Consider the following 17,709-nt stretch of genomic DNA (forward strand, 5'->3'; position numbering starts at 1 on the left):
CTGTACTGTTCTGACACAATATATCTAACTGAATTTAATGACTACCTTTTATTTGTTCCTTAGAAACAACTGCAAAATTTCATGTGCAACATGAAAATGACTCGTATAGCTGACACAGTGGCTCAATTCATTATTGTATTCTCTTGCCTCTTGCAGGCTCTCCTAAAGTATCATTAACAAACCTGAAACAGAAAGGGAGTTTGAATTCTGTTGCAAATACAGTTTGATTCCTCTACCTCATTGTAGGGATGTGTCCAAAACCAGAAGTCAAATGAAGATTGTAATGCTCTTATTGGGGTGGTTGGTGTGAGTGCTGGATTTACACAGGTAAAAATTCCGTCCTACTTCCAAATAGAAAGTTACAGTTTTTGGCCGCTGGGGAAACAAAGTTTGGCGTTGGAATTTAGCCAGGTAGCTCAATCGATGGGATCACAGTGAAAAGTTCTTAAATGTAACTCAGGAATGTAACCTAAATCAGGAATGTAACTCAGTCAATGAAAGATACAGGTCTGAGGTCTACATGTGTGCAACAAGGATGAATCCTAGTAACTCCCAATTCATCATATCCTGACCAGTGAAAAGCAGAAATATGTGCTGCAGCTTGACCTACTCCAATGTTCCAAGCATTGGTGTTGACAAAAGTGATGCCTTTGGTCCATAGCGAATTTTACCTCCTTACTATAGGAATAAGAATAACTTTTAAACTGTTTTATGCACCAAAGACAAAAATTTCTTCCTACTCAGTCATTTGGGATCTTATTTAGGATGTACTTGCAAGACTGCAAATTTGAGTGGTCAAAACGTGACAAAATGTTCAAATTTAGGATTGCCTTTATTTTCTGTAGGGATTATTTACTACATACACACATTAAAAGAATGAGTTTGTAAGAGATGTTATCACTGCCTTCTACTGAGGCTATCAGAACAACATTTATGCTGATTTCCACAGTTTCAATGCCCTGTCTTGGGTTGAATCCTAGAAGCCTTTCCCAGCTTTAAGAGACTTAGATATTTGATCTTGTTGGATTTTGCTTCCACAACAGTGCACATTCATAATGCCCATACATGGAAAGTATAATTCATTAGGATGCTATAGTTCTGATTGACACGTTTTAGTACAAAACAAAGATGTTGTCTCCTTCCTGTTTCTTCTTCTAAGCTTCTCCTCCTTGCAAGCGGATACACATTTCAAACCTGCTCATATGTCATTATCCCCAAGAGGGTTTTCCAGTAGTCATCTCCTGCTTTGATAGGACTGACTTTGTGACAACAAACAGGACACAAGTAAGATGGTGTGACATCTTCCCTCACTGAGATAAAAGTGAATGTAAATGTTCTCAACCAAAGAACAACGTGCTTGGGTATCTTGACACCACAGCTGCCTTATGCAGATTGCAACTGTCTTTGGCCAGGACAAATACCCTCCTTCAAATGGAGAAAGTCCTAGCTGCAAGAAGAAAACTGAATTAGTTTGTCTACTAATGAATATTCTTCCCATCTTTCCTCAGCTTTCTTGTGAGTTTTAAAGACTAGAATTTATTGTAGCTTGTCTTTAATCCCCACCGCAATAATAGTTTAAATCTTGCTTAGCTTCTACACTGAAACTGCTTGTAAATATTTAATTAAAGCTTTCATACCATCAACCTTATATTGAATCTGAACACAAGGAGTGTGGAGAGTACCAAGAAATCCAGGCCAAGCCTTAAAAGCATTCTAAATCACTGAAGTCACTATTTAGTCTAACTTTCCTTTTTCGAAGCAGGAGTGCCAGTTGGCATCTTCTGTAGTATGTGTTGTCTTCATACCTTTGTATGACTCAGTTACCAGTAACTAAAACAATCACAGAACTGCTTCCCAGCACAATGCATGGACAGCGTCCTAACTTTAATATGTGTTCATTCAAGCAACTAACTCTGAGGGACTTTTCTTCTACTTGGAGACATACAAGAAAACAGTACCAGGAAGCACAGCAATGTTTTCTAGGAAAAAAAAAAAAAGCAATGCTGCAGAAAGAGCAATCTTAAATTCAGGTCCTTATATTGCTGTTCCTTTTCCAAAGATATTTTCCCTGAAAAACAGCACTGAAGCACTGCTAAGAGCGCAAGAGGAACAGAATGGTAGCAATAACACCACCTTCCTGTACCTGTAACTTAAACACTTATATCATGCATACTCTTGAGACTGAGATGTGGAAAGGCCTGTCAGGGAGAACAACGGACTGGAATCATTCCCCCTTCCGCTCCCATTCCCGTGAGAGTCAGTTTGGGTGATTCAGTCCAGACTCTCTGTATTTGGGCCCAATAGACATTTGACATCTCAACAACTGTGGAATTTCCATGCCTTCCTCACACTGTATATTCTGGTGCTTTGCTAACTGCACTGGTTTGTCAGCTTTCACTAATTCCTAATTAGTCTCCTTTGTGTCAACTGTGCTGCTTCTGTTTCTCAGCATCAGCCTGTTTGTTCTGTGTTTATCCACGGGTTCTATATTCTTTTACTTTAGATAAAAATCAAACATTAGTAAAAAGTATGACCTAAAACAGAACTGTAGAAAACAACAGAACTTTGATAGTTCTTTTCTTGCTCTCGCCTGGAGTCTCCACTTCATCAACTTCTTCCTTCGAGTAAAATGGTCCAAAGAGAAAACTGAGTTTTATCAGTGATGAGTGAAAAAGGATTACTTCATGTATTTTATAGGATCTACCATACACTACAAATCCCATATGATGGCTGCATTTATTTTTGGAATAGCATGATGCTGACTTAGCAACTGTAACTCTCAGCATTCCTGCTGCTCTGTAGACAGCTCTTCCCTGGCCTCTACCTGTGGAACCTCTTGCTCATGTATAGCACCTTGCAACAGTTCTTAGGGAACTTTTTTTCTTTAGGAAAAAAATAAACATGAGTAAACAAGAACATTTAATTTTCAAGTATAATTAATTTTGCAAGTAAAGAGTATAAACCTAAGTAATAATTAAAAAAACCCCAAACTATTTATCTTTTATATAAAAAGCCAGTTATTTCAAGTTGTACACATCAAGGGAAACAGTGCCACAGCTAAATGAGGAACAAATTCTATCCAAAATTGAAACAGCTAAGAACAAATTATTACATACAAATATACACATCAGTACCATACTTATTAATATACTTTAGAAAAACCTAATTTTTCCAAACAAAGGCAGCCCATTTCCCCTTCTCATAATCATTGTTTCCTGATGTTACTCTGCAGAGTCTTTTGTAACCTGGCTATGTTGGCATCCAAGGCTGCTAAGCTATTCTTAAAGTCCTCTTCATCTCGAGAAGTAAATGTTGAGAAAGAAGTTGCACTCCACTCAGATCTCACTGATAAACCATCAAATGACACACAACTAAAATCAGCTGTTTTACTGCCTTTTCTCTGAGAAATCTCTGTTGGAAATGGCATTGATACACGAGGGTATGTACCAGGCTGAGGTTGGTCGGGTTTATCTGCGGCATCTTTTGCAGCTCCACTTGGAATGACTTTTGATCTCATTTGGACTTTGTCTCCTTCCAACTTTGCTTTATCCCCTGTACGTTCAAGAGTGTTTTTCACAGTCTTTTTCACACTGTACCCAGCACTTAACTTATCCAGTACAGTTGGATCCTTTGATAGCTCACATCCACACTGCTGCACAGAACTGGGGAGCTCACAGAAATCCAAAGTTTTACAAGCCCCTCTACTCTGGGGTAGCACACCACTTCTGTCAGAGACTGGCTGCTGTTTTTTAGAGGCACTGCTAGTCAATGGAATATAAATCGTCTCATCCAACTTGTTTTGGTCATCTAGTAAAGTCCCAGAATCACTAATTGTTTCTGCATCTTGGTTCAATGAAATTTGTAGTGCTCTGGGATCTGATGTTCCTTCTTCTATCAACGTACTGTTTATTTTACTTCCTTCAGCATCAAACTTTTCATAGGCTAGATTTTGCATTTCCATGTTTCCACTTTCATTTGCGAATTGAAGATCTGTATCTATCAAAATATGATCCATTTCTAATTTTTTAAGGTAAGTCATTACTGCAGTACTCCCAGGAAACAGCTCAGGTTGCATCTGCTTTTCGTGGTCTTCCAAAAGAGACTTTGAGAGAGCTTTTTCAGGTTTGGGTCTAACATTGTCCACTGTGAGGTCAGACAGAAGCTTGGCCATACTGCCCTGCAAGGTTCTGTTTAGGTAAGATCAATACAACAGGTTCAAAATTAGTCACTAAAAAGTGTAGTTAAAAACTTTTCTATAGCACCAAAACAGTAGATTTATCAGACTGCGGCAAAGTGGCAATGCTCTTTCTACATATTGTCATAAAATGTAGTACAAAGGTGAACCAATTCTAAGTTTCTTGAACTTTTCTTCAGCTCAGTGTGGTTATAAAACAACTAGAATAGTGCAACCCAATGAAGTTCTCCAGATTATTCCTGGTTTACCTGACTTTGTGTGGCACAAAATGAAATAAACTGATGCCAAGAAACTGTTCAAAGCAGACAGAAGTTAATCAAAATCCTTACAAAATGTTTTCTGAATTATTGTTCCCATTACATCTAAAAACATTATAAAAAATATAATAAAGGAAATAATTCTTCTAATTTTCTGCTTTGTACATCAAAAGCAATTCATGTTTAGATGCTTAAGTCTATAGCAGATACATAAAACACATGCAGTAAGACATTATTATACCACCATCTGGTGGTTGGTATAGCAGCCACAGAAGTGTCTAAAATTCTACTGAATAATCTGAAATGTTGATTAAAAATATTCTGCTGTTTCCATCAGTACCAACTATAAACATGACAGACAACAGTTTTGTTTCCTGTACACAGAATGTCCAAACCAATTTTTTGTGCATACCATTATTCATCTGCAAAAACCTATTTATGTCTTCCAGCTTGCTGCTATTTTTGTCATAAAAGACTGTGATTAAATAAATTCACAGTAGTAGTTCTAAAAAAAAAAAAAGTGAGTAACACCACCTTCATTCAGTGATTGAAAAACTCCTACCTCTACCCATAATTACATCTGGGCATAATCTACTTCAAATGCCTGTACAGTTAAAGAAAGGATTGCTCATTCCCACAGGAAGAGCTTGCTGTGGGTCCTGAAGGCAGATTTTCTCTACCAGTTGTTCTCAAAACCAGACCAATATCTAAACCGGTGTAAAAAAAATTCAGGTTAAGAGTTAGTTTCCAAATTCTACACCTTCAAGGGAAGTATCAGCATGTTTTCAGGTCCTTGCCCTTCCCATGGAACAACTTATTGCCAGATCTGCTATTAAGAGTTAAAACTTCACACAAGTTACTGCAGATAGTATTTTACTTTACCACAGAATTCAAGTCATGGAATATGACAACTCTGTTTAAACAAAATTATATCACCATTGTGATACAAAAGAAGTTTTAGCCTGTGTTACCTCCTACCACCAAGATACTAAGATTACAGTAATCCACAGCATAAAAAAAAAGAAAAAACTAGGGGAAAAAAAAGAAAAAAACCAAAAAAGACCAATGTCAAGAGGCAAAAAAAGGCTTAGCCAACAGTACCTGGTTAATTCCCGCAGTCTCTTAACCTCAGCATCACGCTGACGTAATGTTATGCCCAAAATCTTATTTTCTTTCTCTGAAGCTTCCAGCTTAAACTGAAGGCTCTTCACATTTCCTAATGCTTCTTCCACTTCTGAAATGCCAAGAAAATTTATCTAATTATTTGAGTTCTAAAACATTAAACAAAAAATAACCAAATTGAAAACACGTACCAATCTTGAGCTTGGTGGAATGAATGTCATAATGCTGTTTGTTTTCAAGCAATTCTTCTTCTTTATCTTGAATAACTTTTGTAAGATGTTTATTTTCTTCTTTCTGACTTTCTATTATTTTAAGAAGCTCTTCATTTTTAGCCTGCAGTGAATCAAGGCCTTTCTGCGATTCTTTCAATTGACTCTGGAGCATCATATTCAAGGACTGCAAAGAAACTACTACCAAAAGTAAAACATAAAAAGTTTAAGTGTTTTGTATGGTAGTTCGAATTGCTAAACCAAATTACGTTTTTAAATAATCTTGGTAATGTGCATTTTGGTTACAAATAGAGGAAGGGGTTTTTGCAGCAGCAAGATAAAGCTCAAGCTTTCTTCTTAATTATCTGTCATCTTCATTTTAAGAGGCACACAAGGAAAAATAATCTGCTGGGCAGCTGAAGAGCCAAGTCTGACTCTGTGGAGTCCAAAAAGGCCCAACAGTCCATGCAAATGGAGCTGCATGATTAGACCCACAACACTTAGTTTAGTTGCCACTAAAGGCTGCAATACATACAGACATAGGAAGATACAAATATATAAATAAAAAATAACAGTATCTATTGAAATAAAGCTGTAACAAATAATCCCCTGACAAGCAACATTATCAGTACTTTACATTCATAACTGCAGCTCTGTCCAGATTTCTTCTCACCGGTGTCTTGTTCCCTGAGTTTCTGGTTTAATATTCTTAGTCTCCTAAATGTGAATTGTGAAAAAGCACAAATTCAGAAGTATTAGAATTAGCTCAAAAGCACTGCACTTTAATTTAGTTTGGTAAGAAGTTGCTACTGAGAATTAAATGTCATGGAATGTTTCAGAAATATAAAAAATTTTTAATAACACGTTTTTCTTACATTCCTGTACTTCTTCAACACAAAAGACCCTTTGCACGTTCTGGTATATATCTTTCCCCCTGTTCTGAAGTCAAGTGCTACTCAGTAATGCATTTGAGAGCTCCCCTGAAATGAGAGACACTTTTGCACTTGAGAATGGTCTACAAAAAGAATATGAGCAGGCTAACTATGTTGATACTGCAGTTTTCAGAACAGTGCATTGATCCCACCCAGCCAAAGGCCCAATCATGAGGTAACCGACACTATTAAGACATCAGTATTAACTGAAGACTTGCTGTGTGTTAGTTATTTATTTTTAAGGTATACAGCCTCTTTCCAACACACCTTCTAGTACATAAATACCATACAGACAAGAAGGGAAGAGCCCTAATAGGTACACCATGACAATGATAGAACAGGCAATTTAGAACAGGCCAGTTAAAGATGCTTTAGGCACATGTGCAGTACCACAGGATCACTGACAGCTACTGACCTGCGCAGCTGGGCATTTTCACTCCTGAGAGGCTGTAAAGCCAGGGCTATTTCAGCTTGGATGTTTGTACTTCCCACTACAGCTGGGAGCAATGATATGCAACCTTCTATTTCACTCATCAACCTCAGCATTTCTGAATCATCTGTAAGAGGTGAGGGAAAAAAGGACATTCAATAAACCTATAAAGCTTCAGTATGACAGTAATATTTTACATGTGATTAAGCAATCTACTAGTATCTACATTTTTTTCCCCAGGAAAACCTCATCTTTAACTATATTTATTTAAAATTGTTATGCTTGACTATGAAAACTATGCTTTACATCCTCAATAAAGCACAAGCCACCATCTCTCCAACCAGCCTTCGTGGGACTGCTGTTGCAACAGGTCCACACTGGGCCCTCCCTCTCTCAGGGAGAAGGTCTGTATATGAAATAGGAACAATCCTTACCCCAGATGTTATGATAATGTTAAAATAGTCCATAAAATAATTTAATACTTGCGCAGAGTGAAACCTGAAGGTATTACTCTTGTGGAAAACCACGCTAAGATGTCACATACCATCTGACACACACAACTTGCAGAAACTGAAGTGCTCACATTTAATAGAGCTCTTGTGTTATTTGTATGTAATAACTCCACTGCACAACAAAAATGTCCTCACCTTGATCTGTTATCAGTTCTCTGAGTTCACCCATAAGATATTTTACAGTCATAACTTTATTGGCTGTTTCTTCTGGACTTTCTCTTCTAGATTTTACAACTTTCTTCACACAACTTGCCCTACAGCTTGTATCTCTCACTGGAGCTATGTCAAGGACATTCAGTTCATCTTCCTCACTGACCATATCCTCACTGTGCTCTTCAGAAGTATCCTCCTCCGTGTCACTTGAGCCCTCATGTTGTGCTGGACAATGCTGATGGCACCTCTGTTCAGTGCTGCCATTCAGTCCCTCACGTGATTGTAACAGGGCCAGGTGAGCTTGTATGCACCTTATCAAATCTGCTTCTTTTGTCTGGTGCTCTTGGCTTGGGGTCATCTCTCTGGCAGAAGATGCTGGGATCAATGTAGGCACTGTAGGGATGGAAGCACCTGGTGCTATACAAGGGCCCACACTGGGAAGAGCAGTGGCAGACTGCACTTGTGCAGCAGGAGCAGCAGAAACTACTGGGAAAACCCCAGGTCCTCCCACCTCTGGCACACATTCACTGGCACTATCTACAGGAACACCCTGCATAAAGAATATTCAAATTAAACAAAAAATTAACATAATTTCTATATCTTTAAAAAAAACCCCAAACAACACTACCCTTGTCTGACTCAATGTAGTCTTGATCACTCTTTACTAATTATAAGAACAAATTATTAACTGAATAATTTTCCTGTATAATAAGGAGTAATTAAAATGTAAATCTGGTTTAGATTGTCTTTATCTTAAATGTTACTGGTAACATTAAAGCACAGTTCTTTTTCAAGTGTTCTGTAAAGAAAAAAACCTCAGCAGTGTTTCTTGAATCCAACCAGAACAGGGAAGAAAGAAGAAGAAAAAAAAAAGGACAACAGTGTTACCTTTCAAGATTTTAAGTGGATGAATTTCTTAAAAGTCAAGGCCAGCACTAGCTATACATGGACTGCCTGCAGATGGAAGGTAAGTCTACAGTCTTACAGATTCAAGGTGCAAGCCCTCTACCACATTTCCTGAGGTGGCAGCTGGTTCTCTCCATTAGTTCTATTCTATACCCTGAAATACACAGGTATTTTAACATGTGCCTCTAAGATAATACCAAGTGTCTGAAGAAATGATCAACTTGATCATTGGCAGGGAAAAGCTCCATATGATATATGATTTCTTCTATCAGCAGTTGGTTAATGATCTTAAAGTGCATTACTGAGAATGCAATTAACAGTAATCAATAATTTCCTGCACCTTCCATGTTTATTGTCCATTACAGAATTCCCCATGCAGAAACAAGCAGCCAGTTGAAATGCCTCTAATTTCATTTTTTGGTGTCTATATAAGATGTGTTTTGAAAAACGATATTTTCTCTATTTATTTTGTTCATCACTACAGATTGAAATATGCAATTTTTTTAAAGGAAAAGTATTAGGAAAACTGACAAAAATAAATGTATAAATAAACAGGTAGTGGTAATTCAGTATGTTTATTAATAGTCAGAATCAAACTTCTACTTACTGACTGAGTAGTCAAGGGATTAGCTGAATGCTGCAGGGTCAGTGCTGATGTGGACGTAGGTAACAGAAAATTAAAAGCTGCAACATTTTGACATCCTGAAAGAAAACAGCACTCAGAGATCAGGAAAATTCGGGGCAAAACTCATGCAGTTAAATAGTCAGCTCTACATTAATAGTTCCACTAACCCTGATTTGAGGTAGAAGAAGGAGTTATAGTAGGAATTTGGTTACTCTCCTGTGGTGGTTGGCCAGTTATCAGAGACATCTGAGTTTCCACATGCTCACACAGTTTCTGATGCATCACAGGAGAGTGCTGACTGCAAGGCACATGAATAGGTTGAACCATCTGATTCTGTGCTGCACTGGAAAGTTCCTTCTCAGTAGAAGGTGTGGTGGACAAGGCAAATTTTCTATTTGATATTGGCACTGCAGAGAAATAAAGAACAAAAAACCCAGCTGAAGTTGCCTGTCTTCTCGAGCTACACAAACCCATCGTATTGTCTGGCAGATTCGTAAATGCACTCAACTTTCTTTCTTATACATGTAATTCAAACATTTGTGAATTTCAGTAACTGTTTAGTAAACATTTAAGGTTTTAAAAAGCAGTAATTTATGTCTACATCCTTTTGTGGATTCAGCCTGGGATCAGCCTATAACAAATTATTTGAAGCCTTGCTGTATCTCAGTAAGTTGAGGAGTCTTTTAATGCTGTTCAAGAAAAAAATCAAGCCCAAGAAAGCCCACTTACGAATTTCTTTTCGGACAGGGGCAGGAGTAATATTTCTTGTTAACCCCTTCTTCTTGGAAGTATTTCCTTTGGTTAGCAAAGGCTTGGAAGTAATTTTAAAGGTAGGTGCTTTCCCAGGTTGTTTATGGACAGCCTCCTTTCCTAGAATTAGTTGAAAGAAAAAGTAGTCAACAAAACAAACCAAGAGAGTATCATGAAACCTAAAAATGTAACTTGCATTTTCAATAGCTACAACCTGTAGCCCCGTTTTGTATGAAATTCTTCAGTAAAGCTGCACACTGGTCAAGTCCCTCATGGATAGAATCAACCTGCACAAAGAACACTGCAGTCAGAAAATGAGTACCACTGTTTTCTTTCAGTAAACTCAGGTTTGAGGGGAGTAATTTCCACTCTGTCACCTGACAAAGAACAACTGATAACCAGAAAGAAGTTTTCATATATACTACTTTACAATTATATGAACTTTTGCAAACATGTAAATTTCACAAAATAACTAAATTGTGTTGCTGCACCATGTCCATTTGCTGGATTTTGTGTCTTGGTAACTGCATGCGTGTTTTTTTTAATTCTTATTTCCATGTACAGTTAAACTATTATCTACAGCCTATTTGTATTTTGGAGACAATTGGTTCAGCACTACACAAATCCCAGTGCTGCAGCACTGACTCCATACCACTCTTTGTGCTCTTTTCAGCACAAAAATGTTACAAGTGTGGCTGTTCTTCTGCCAAGACCAGCCCCCGTCCACAAGCAGCATATTTGTGTTTGCAAAAGGTATCCTGTGCTTTAATGAGATTTGTCAGAGAGAAAGTCACTGCACACAAAACCAACTTGCTTGTATCTGCAAGGTGCAGTATAGACTCTCTTGCATCGCAGGAGCTATTTCAGGTTCAGATTAACCTACTTTTCTTCTATTACTCATGGTATTACAATTTCCCTTCTCTTTAGATAACAGGGATGACTGTATTAAAAAGTCACTTAATTACCTGATTGTCAGAGTCGGTGGAAACGAATTCTGCATCAGAATAACATCCTCTCCTTAAGCCAAACCTGAAAAAGTCAAATTCACTGTTTATACCAACTCCTCAATATGCAGCAAAGTAAAAAACAACTTACTTTCATTCAATAGTAGGAAACAAGAGGAAACTAATTTTATCAAGAAAAAAATAACTTTCACTTTTTGAAAACTTTGCATGGTTGCAACAAACATATTTAGCCAACAATAACAGCTTAAGTCAAAAGCGAATTCAGTCTCCATTCAACAATCTTACATACAGCTAGCAATTATAAAAATTCAATCTACCACAAATAAAACATATGCAGAGTCAACTCTCTATTTTTACATGCAAAATTTCTATTCGGTTTGTGTCTGTCTATTAATGGGCTGCTTAGAACCTGGCCATACTGACTTCCAGCTAAAACCTTTTTTTTACATATACAACAAATTTGGGTTAGTTGTGCAGTGTGACAAGTATAAGATTCCCAAACACTCACACATACACTCAAACAGTATTTGTGATCAAAGTCTTACTGTTTTCTTCCATTTGTTAGTTTAACTGCTCCTGACAGCCTTCCAGAGGACAAACCCTGTTGATTACAGAAATACACTTTGATTTTCATGAAGTACTTTCACAACATATTTGAAGACTACCATTCCAAGTTCCAAGAACTTTTGCAGAAGTGGATCAGTTCAAGGTAATTTACAGCTCCCAGGCCAAGGAGGGGGCAACTGCTACCACCAGGGCCTTAAACTTGTGGGTTTCATTTCACAAAATGTGCCTTTACAGCATGATGCTTTGATAATTTCCACAGCATTCTACAGATACAGTGATTCACTTACTGACACGTCCCAGAGCTGATGTACAAACTCAATAAACACCCACCTGAACTGTGGGGACTTTAAGGATCACACACCATGTGCACACAGGGTGGAAGAACCCTCACACATTCCCAGAGTCACAGGATGGGTCAGGTTGGGAGAGACCACTGTGGGTCCTCTGGTCTAACCTTCCTGCTCAAGCAGGGTCATCCCAGAGCACATGGCACAGGATTGTGTCCAGACGGTTCTGGAATATCTCCAGAGAGGGAGACTCCACACCCTCTCTGTGCAACCTGTTCCCCCCTTTAGATATTTATACACATTGATGAGGTGCCCTCTCAGCCGTCTCTTCTCGAGGCTGAGCAAACCCAGCTCCCTCAGCCTTCCCCGTAAGAGAGATGCTCCAGTCCCCCAACCACCCTCGCTGCGCTCCGCTGGACCCGCTCCAGGAGCTCCATGAGAGACTCGCCCAGAGCTGGACACCGCGCCCCGGTGCGAGCCGGGCTGGGCCCCAGAAGGCCCGACCGCTCGCGGGAGTCGTTACTGGATGGTGCGAGGGACCCTCGCAGCTCCCCTCACCCCGTCCGGGTACACGAGGGGTCCGTGAGGCCGCGGACGAGCCCGCCCCGCACCCTCAGCCCCTCCGACCCCGCTGGCACCTTGCGCGGCCGTGCAGCCCCCGCGGCGGCCATGGCCCTGGCCCCGCCCCAGCCCGCACCCGCCAATCACGGGCCGGTCCGTCCGTGAGGGGGCGGGTCTAACGGAGGGGGCGGGTCTAACGGCTGCGCCGGCGGCAGCAGGCGAGGGAAGGAGCGGCCCTTCCGAACGCGGCTGTGGATTGGTGGAGAGCGGGCGCGGAGGAGCCAATGGGAGAAGAGGAAAGGGCGGGGACAAGGTGGCCGTGAGGGGCGGGCGCGCGCCCCGGCCCCCCCCCCCGCCGCTCCTGAGGGGAAATTCCCCAACGTAGGGCGAAATACACATCCCGGTCCCTTAGAGCTCCTTTCGGAGCAAGAAAATCACTGTAATAGAACAGCTGAAGGAAGTAATATAAGCTAGGGAAAAAAAAAAAAGAAGATGAAAACAGCTCAAAACGATGTGAGGCAACTACCAGGTTAGAACCAGAACCATTGGTATACTTCTCTCTTAAGGGAGTTTCTGGAAGTTTATAGGTAAATTCTCATTGAACTAATAGATGTGGGTGCAAGATTTAAATAATGAATAATTATTCCAAATCGTTTAGCAATAAGTAACATATGGAAAAAAAAAAAAATCCCCGCACCCCAATCCCATCCTTTAGTTTGAAGATACACAGATAAGCACTTCTTCATATTCATAAAATACATCACACACATAAAATACATGGGAAAATTGAGCCTTGCAGGTGGGTGGTCACAAAATCAGAGAATCAATTGAGTTGGAAAAGACCTCCTCAATTCCAACCTGTGACCGGTCACCACGAGGTCAGCTAGACCACGGCACCAAGCACCAAATCCATTCTTTCCCTAAATGCCTCCAGGGGTGGTGACTGCACCACCTGCCGGGGCAGCCCATTCCAATGCCTAATCAACTTTTCTGTGAAGAAATTCCCCTGATGTCCAACCTGAACCTCCCCTGGTGCAGTTTAAGGCTGTCCTCTCCTTCTGTGTGGTCCCTTGGGGCCTCCCTGTGCTGCCGGCACAGCCTGTGTCCTGTGTCCCCTCAGGGACACACAGGATGAAACCAGGCTGGCGGCCAGGCACAGGGAGCTGCTGATGTGCTGTGTGCAGGCTAAATCCATCCGATCTTTGTTCTCCACGCTGGCTTCCAGCTCCTATCAAACCTGCTGTGGCAATTCCTGAAAACACCTGATCCGCACGGATCATCAAGGACAGTGCCTCAGGCTCCACATTCACAAACACACACTTGTGTTTATCACTGGCATATCAGTATTCTGCATATCCTCACTTTTATTAGCTGAATAATAGACCTTCTGAACACACAGCATTGAAAGCAATTACATTGACTCAGGCTGAAAACTATGCTACTAAGAGTACTATAGCAGTATATATATATTAATAGTCAAACATCTCTGCTCTCCCAATGTGTACATTGTGTCGTTATTACTATGTTAACATTTATGCTGAAACTATGCTGAACTCAAAGTAAAAATATCTTGTGAAGATATTTATCATCTTATCAGAAATAAACCCAAACAAAACAGTAACCCAGAATGTTTTTCTCCCAGAAATTTGGAGACTGCTTCAATTCTTCTCTTTGAAAAGTTTAAAACAAGATCACCGTAAGAGAACAGCTGAAGGAAGGAATATAAGCTAGGAAAAAAAAAAGATGAAAACAGCTCAAAAATATGTGTGGCAGCTATGAAATTAGAGCCAGAGCCATTGGTATACTTTTCTCTTAAGGGAGCTTCTGGAATTTTGTGGATAAATTCTCATTGATGTGGGTGCAGTATTTAAGTAAGAAATAATTATTCCAAATTGTTTAGCAACAAGTAACATATAAAAAACCCCAATCACCCCACCCCAATCCCATCCTTTGGTTTGAAGACACACAGATGAGCACTTCATTCTTTTGCATCAAAAGGAAAATAAATACAGAAGGCCATTGAGCTCAGTTCTTGCCAACTGAACCATTTTGAAACTGCGGATGAAACAGCAAGGTTGTCTTATAAATAATTTTTTAAAATGTGGAAAATCACTGAATACCTCTGGACCTGTCTGGTTATGGTAAAACTGTGATTTAAAAAAAAAAAATTATTCTTTGTCTTACATACTGAAATGCTTCAATGTCATGTGCTGAGTTCATACATAGTTATGACATATTGTTACTCATACTCATCATCGAGATATGTTTCAGAGAGAAAATTCAATGTCGTGTCATGAAACCATTTTTATCTTTTTTTCCAGTTTGACAGAAAACTAACATTCCCCAAATGTTTCCAGCGCATGACTTTGGGTATGGTTGAGGCCTTTGGGAAAGCAAACTGACAATCTTTCTGGTTTCAACAGTGGTGTAGAAATAATGCTTAAGTCAATTGGAAAAAAACATTAAAAAGCCGGTAAAAAAGCTGGCAAATGTGACATAAATAAAAGTATAGTATATGTGGAAGAAAAGGCTCAAATCATTAACAAAGGACAAGCTGTCCGAATTATGAATAATTAAAACATATATGTGGTTGCATTTCCAATCTTAATGCTTGAGGTGCTGTCCATATTGCATGATGCATCACCAAAAATAACAAAAAGCTTATTCTTACCCTAAACTATTTACAGTGAGTTGAAATACCAGGGTCTTACATCAAACTGTAAACACGACTGATGTGCTTAATAATGATGAAGGAATAAATATATGTAGAACAGCTTTCAGGGATCAGAGATTTTTGAGGGGACAGTTCTTAGATAAAGTAAAACAAAGTTCTTTTGTTTCAGGAAGGAAGGCAAAGAAAATGAAGCTAAAGGTGAGAGAAGACACTTATCAATCAATCCAGTTTCATCAGAAAATGGGGCTTTTCCAGTACCTACCTAGGAAAACCAAGTCATATTTGCATTCAGTGTAAGTTCCAAAAGCCTCTTGCTACCAGTACCAAAAAGCTCTAGTGATCTAATTAACTACTAACCTAAGCATGATCAAGCAATAGCACAAACTAATATAAAGTTTTCCTCTGAATGGATTACAACCAAAAGTTTGCTGGACTTAACAAGGGAGCATTTCATGAAATGAGAAGCTTTTTGTAAGATCAGTAGACCAGGAATATGTTTATTACTTTGAGACTAGTTTGATAGTTGCCCAAATCCCTGTAAGTGTCCAATTAGGGAATAAAGCTACAACTTGAATACTGGAAAGAAAACTAACAGCTCTTTTGTCTATCCACCTGTCTTTCAGTCTACAGCTGGCCAACAGAAGAGGGGAGGTGAATAGCAATGAATACATAGTTAATAATGCAACCTACAGAAAACACGTACTTCAGAAACAGGTATGTCAAAATCATGCTTAAGGGATGTCATATCAATTAAAATGGATATTATGGACCCTAGAACTGTAGTGCAATTGTAAAAGAGGTTTCAAAATGATCTACACTAGATTTTCAATGTTTCAGTCCAAGATATGCTTTAGTTCAATCACACATAGTGATAGCTGCTGCAGGACTCACTCCATGGTCTGTGTGGTTCAGAAAGCCTGTCATCAAATTCTGATTTTCTGATATATTTGGAATTAATGTGTCTATAAGCCATGAATTTCTTCTTCCTGTTTTGTAAATACAGTGGGAGAAAAAAATGACTTGGTTTTGGTCTGTCTGCTCACATGTAAGTGAAGGATTTTATGTAAAGCACATTAAATGCTCCTCACCTTGAGAAGTTCTCACAAGAACGAGATCATGAGGGTCTTGACTTGCAGGAGACATCACTAAGACTAAAGTTGTTTTGACCTTTCTGAGCTGGTGATAGTGTAAGTAACACCCCGGAGTGCTCAGGCTGTGGATGACATTGTGCTGACAAAGGACTGGTGCGGGAGGTTTGATTGCCACTGGATGGAGCCACGAGAACAGTAAATAATTCTCTCTGCATGGAAACCAAAAGGGGCTTGTTTCCGTACAATAAATCCAGGCACATTTTTGTTTAAATAACACTAAGAGAATTCCAGTGATATTTTACAGAATCTCCGTCAAAACTTGTCTTTTGAGGCAATCTTACTGACAGGAATAATGTTTTGTTAGGGAAAGTGCATGTATGAAAATAGTAATTTTTTTGGCTAAAGCACTATTTATTTATTTCTCTACTAAATATAAAATCTACTGTGACATCAAAATGACCTTTAAAACCACATAAACAATTTTCACAGTATGGAAGTTTAGTAGCAGATCTAGAATCTGATGGCTCTAGAGGGAAAAACAAACTCTAAAAAGAGATGATTTTCTCAAATACTCATTTTCATTCTGTGTTAGAAAAAGAAATGAAGAAATAGAAGAACAGCAAATAAAATACCCAAACAGAATTGTCTCTAAATAGAGTGTTTGTCCAAATTTCCTATGAGGCAGATTTTGGAAGCAGTACTACGATGAGAGTGTTGAAGTCAAGGGTCAATGAAGTTTGTCCCACCAAGGTTAAATCCTGTAACACTTGTTTTAGGAGCAGATTCATAGATAAGTAAGTTATCATACCTAAGAGACTTAAAAATAATACTGTTCTGTTGCAAAAAGCCAGTAGAGCTTTAACCACAAATTTCCTCTTGAAGCTTTAGCTTCCATTTGAGCTGTACCAGCTCCTTCAGATGATCTCAGGGGGGTCTCTTCCAAGCTAAATAGTTCTGTGATTCTGATTCAGAACTTTTTTCTTCCACTTTTTTTTTCTCCACATCCACTTTTGATTACCTCAGTGTAATCTATTGCCTTGCTCACATCCATGGCCTAACCTCATCTGAATTAAAGTTATCAGCTGGGAAATAAAGCTGGCTACACCAGTATAATAACAGTGCCATAACCAGTGCTCTATTAATTCTCCACATGATCCCACATAAGAATTACGCAGCTAAGTAGTCTTCAGTATGTAAACCTTTGCCCAACTCTGGTAATTAGGACGAGTGAGAGGTCCTTTCCTAAGATCTGCAGTGAATCAATCTCATCAATACATCTAACTAGTCACATCAGCACAGTAACCTGGTTGTCTTCCACTAATAATAGAAATGCACAAATCCATTTTCCTCTCTCTATTAAATGGCTAGAAGAAGTCACACCTTTAAGTGCTGTCAGAAGTATGTAGGTACTTTTCTGAATCCATAGTGAAACCCGTGACAGTATTTCCTGGGTTGTCAGCATGAAGTGATAAA

At 39.1% G+C, this 17,709-nt stretch overlaps 1 protein-coding gene and 1 long non-coding RNA gene across 4 annotated transcripts; one reads left to right on the forward strand and one right to left on the reverse strand.

The window, feature by feature from the left end:
- Positions 1-2,915: 2,915 nt before the first annotated feature.
- On the reverse strand, positions 2,916-12,628 carry CCDC14 (coiled-coil domain containing 14). 3 transcript variants are annotated; one of them, XM_027679016.1, is made up of 13 exons: positions 12,549-12,628; positions 11,602-11,657; positions 11,057-11,120; positions 10,306-10,378; positions 10,071-10,211; positions 9,509-9,748; positions 9,324-9,418; positions 7,793-8,360; positions 7,131-7,272; positions 6,421-6,500; positions 5,766-5,981; positions 5,554-5,686; positions 2,916-4,187 (listed from the first exon to the last, which is right to left on the reverse strand). In XM_027679016.1, exons 1-13 carry the CDS (start codon positions 12,579-12,581, stop codon positions 3,206-3,208), a joined length of 2,823 nt encoding a protein of 940 aa, XP_027534817.1. In that variant the 5' UTR covers positions 12,582-12,628; the 3' UTR covers positions 2,916-3,205. The 3 variants fall into 3 exon arrangements, with proteins under 3 accessions (XP_027534817.1, XP_027534816.1, XP_027534818.1); XM_027679015.1 differs by having other exon boundaries at positions 5,766-5,984; positions 12,549-12,627; XM_027679017.1 differs by lacking the exon at positions 12,549-12,628 and adding an exon at positions 12,469-12,504 and having other exon boundaries at positions 5,766-5,984.
- Positions 12,629-12,809: 181 nt separating this feature from the next.
- Positions 12,810-15,982, forward strand: LOC113965047. Its single transcript, XR_003533418.1, has 3 exons — positions 12,810-13,058; positions 15,315-15,438; positions 15,769-15,982. It is a non-coding gene; the product is annotated as an uncharacterized LOC113965047 (long non-coding RNA).
- The last annotated feature ends 1,727 nt before the right edge of the window (positions 15,983-17,709 follow it).

Source organism: Neopelma chrysocephalum, unplaced genomic scaffold (assembly GCF_003984885.1).
Source record: "Neopelma chrysocephalum unplaced genomic scaffold, ASM398488v2 Primary Assembly neopelma1_44, whole genome shotgun sequence".
Classification (NCBI taxonomy): domain Eukaryota; kingdom Metazoa; phylum Chordata; class Aves; order Passeriformes; family Pipridae; genus Neopelma; species Neopelma chrysocephalum.

Coding starts and splice junctions, on each gene's coding strand:
- CCDC14 (XM_027679015.1), bottom strand. CDS start 12,581: ATGGCCGCCGCGGGGGCTGCACGGCCGCGCAAG. Junction 11,658..12,548: donor GGGCTGCACGGCCGCGCAAG/GTGCCAGCGGGG, acceptor TGTAATCAACAG/GGTTTGTCCTCTGGAAGGCT. Junction 7,273..7,792: donor AGAACTGATAACAGATCAAG/GTGAGGACATTT, acceptor CACCTCTTACAG/ATGATTCAGAAATGCTGAGG.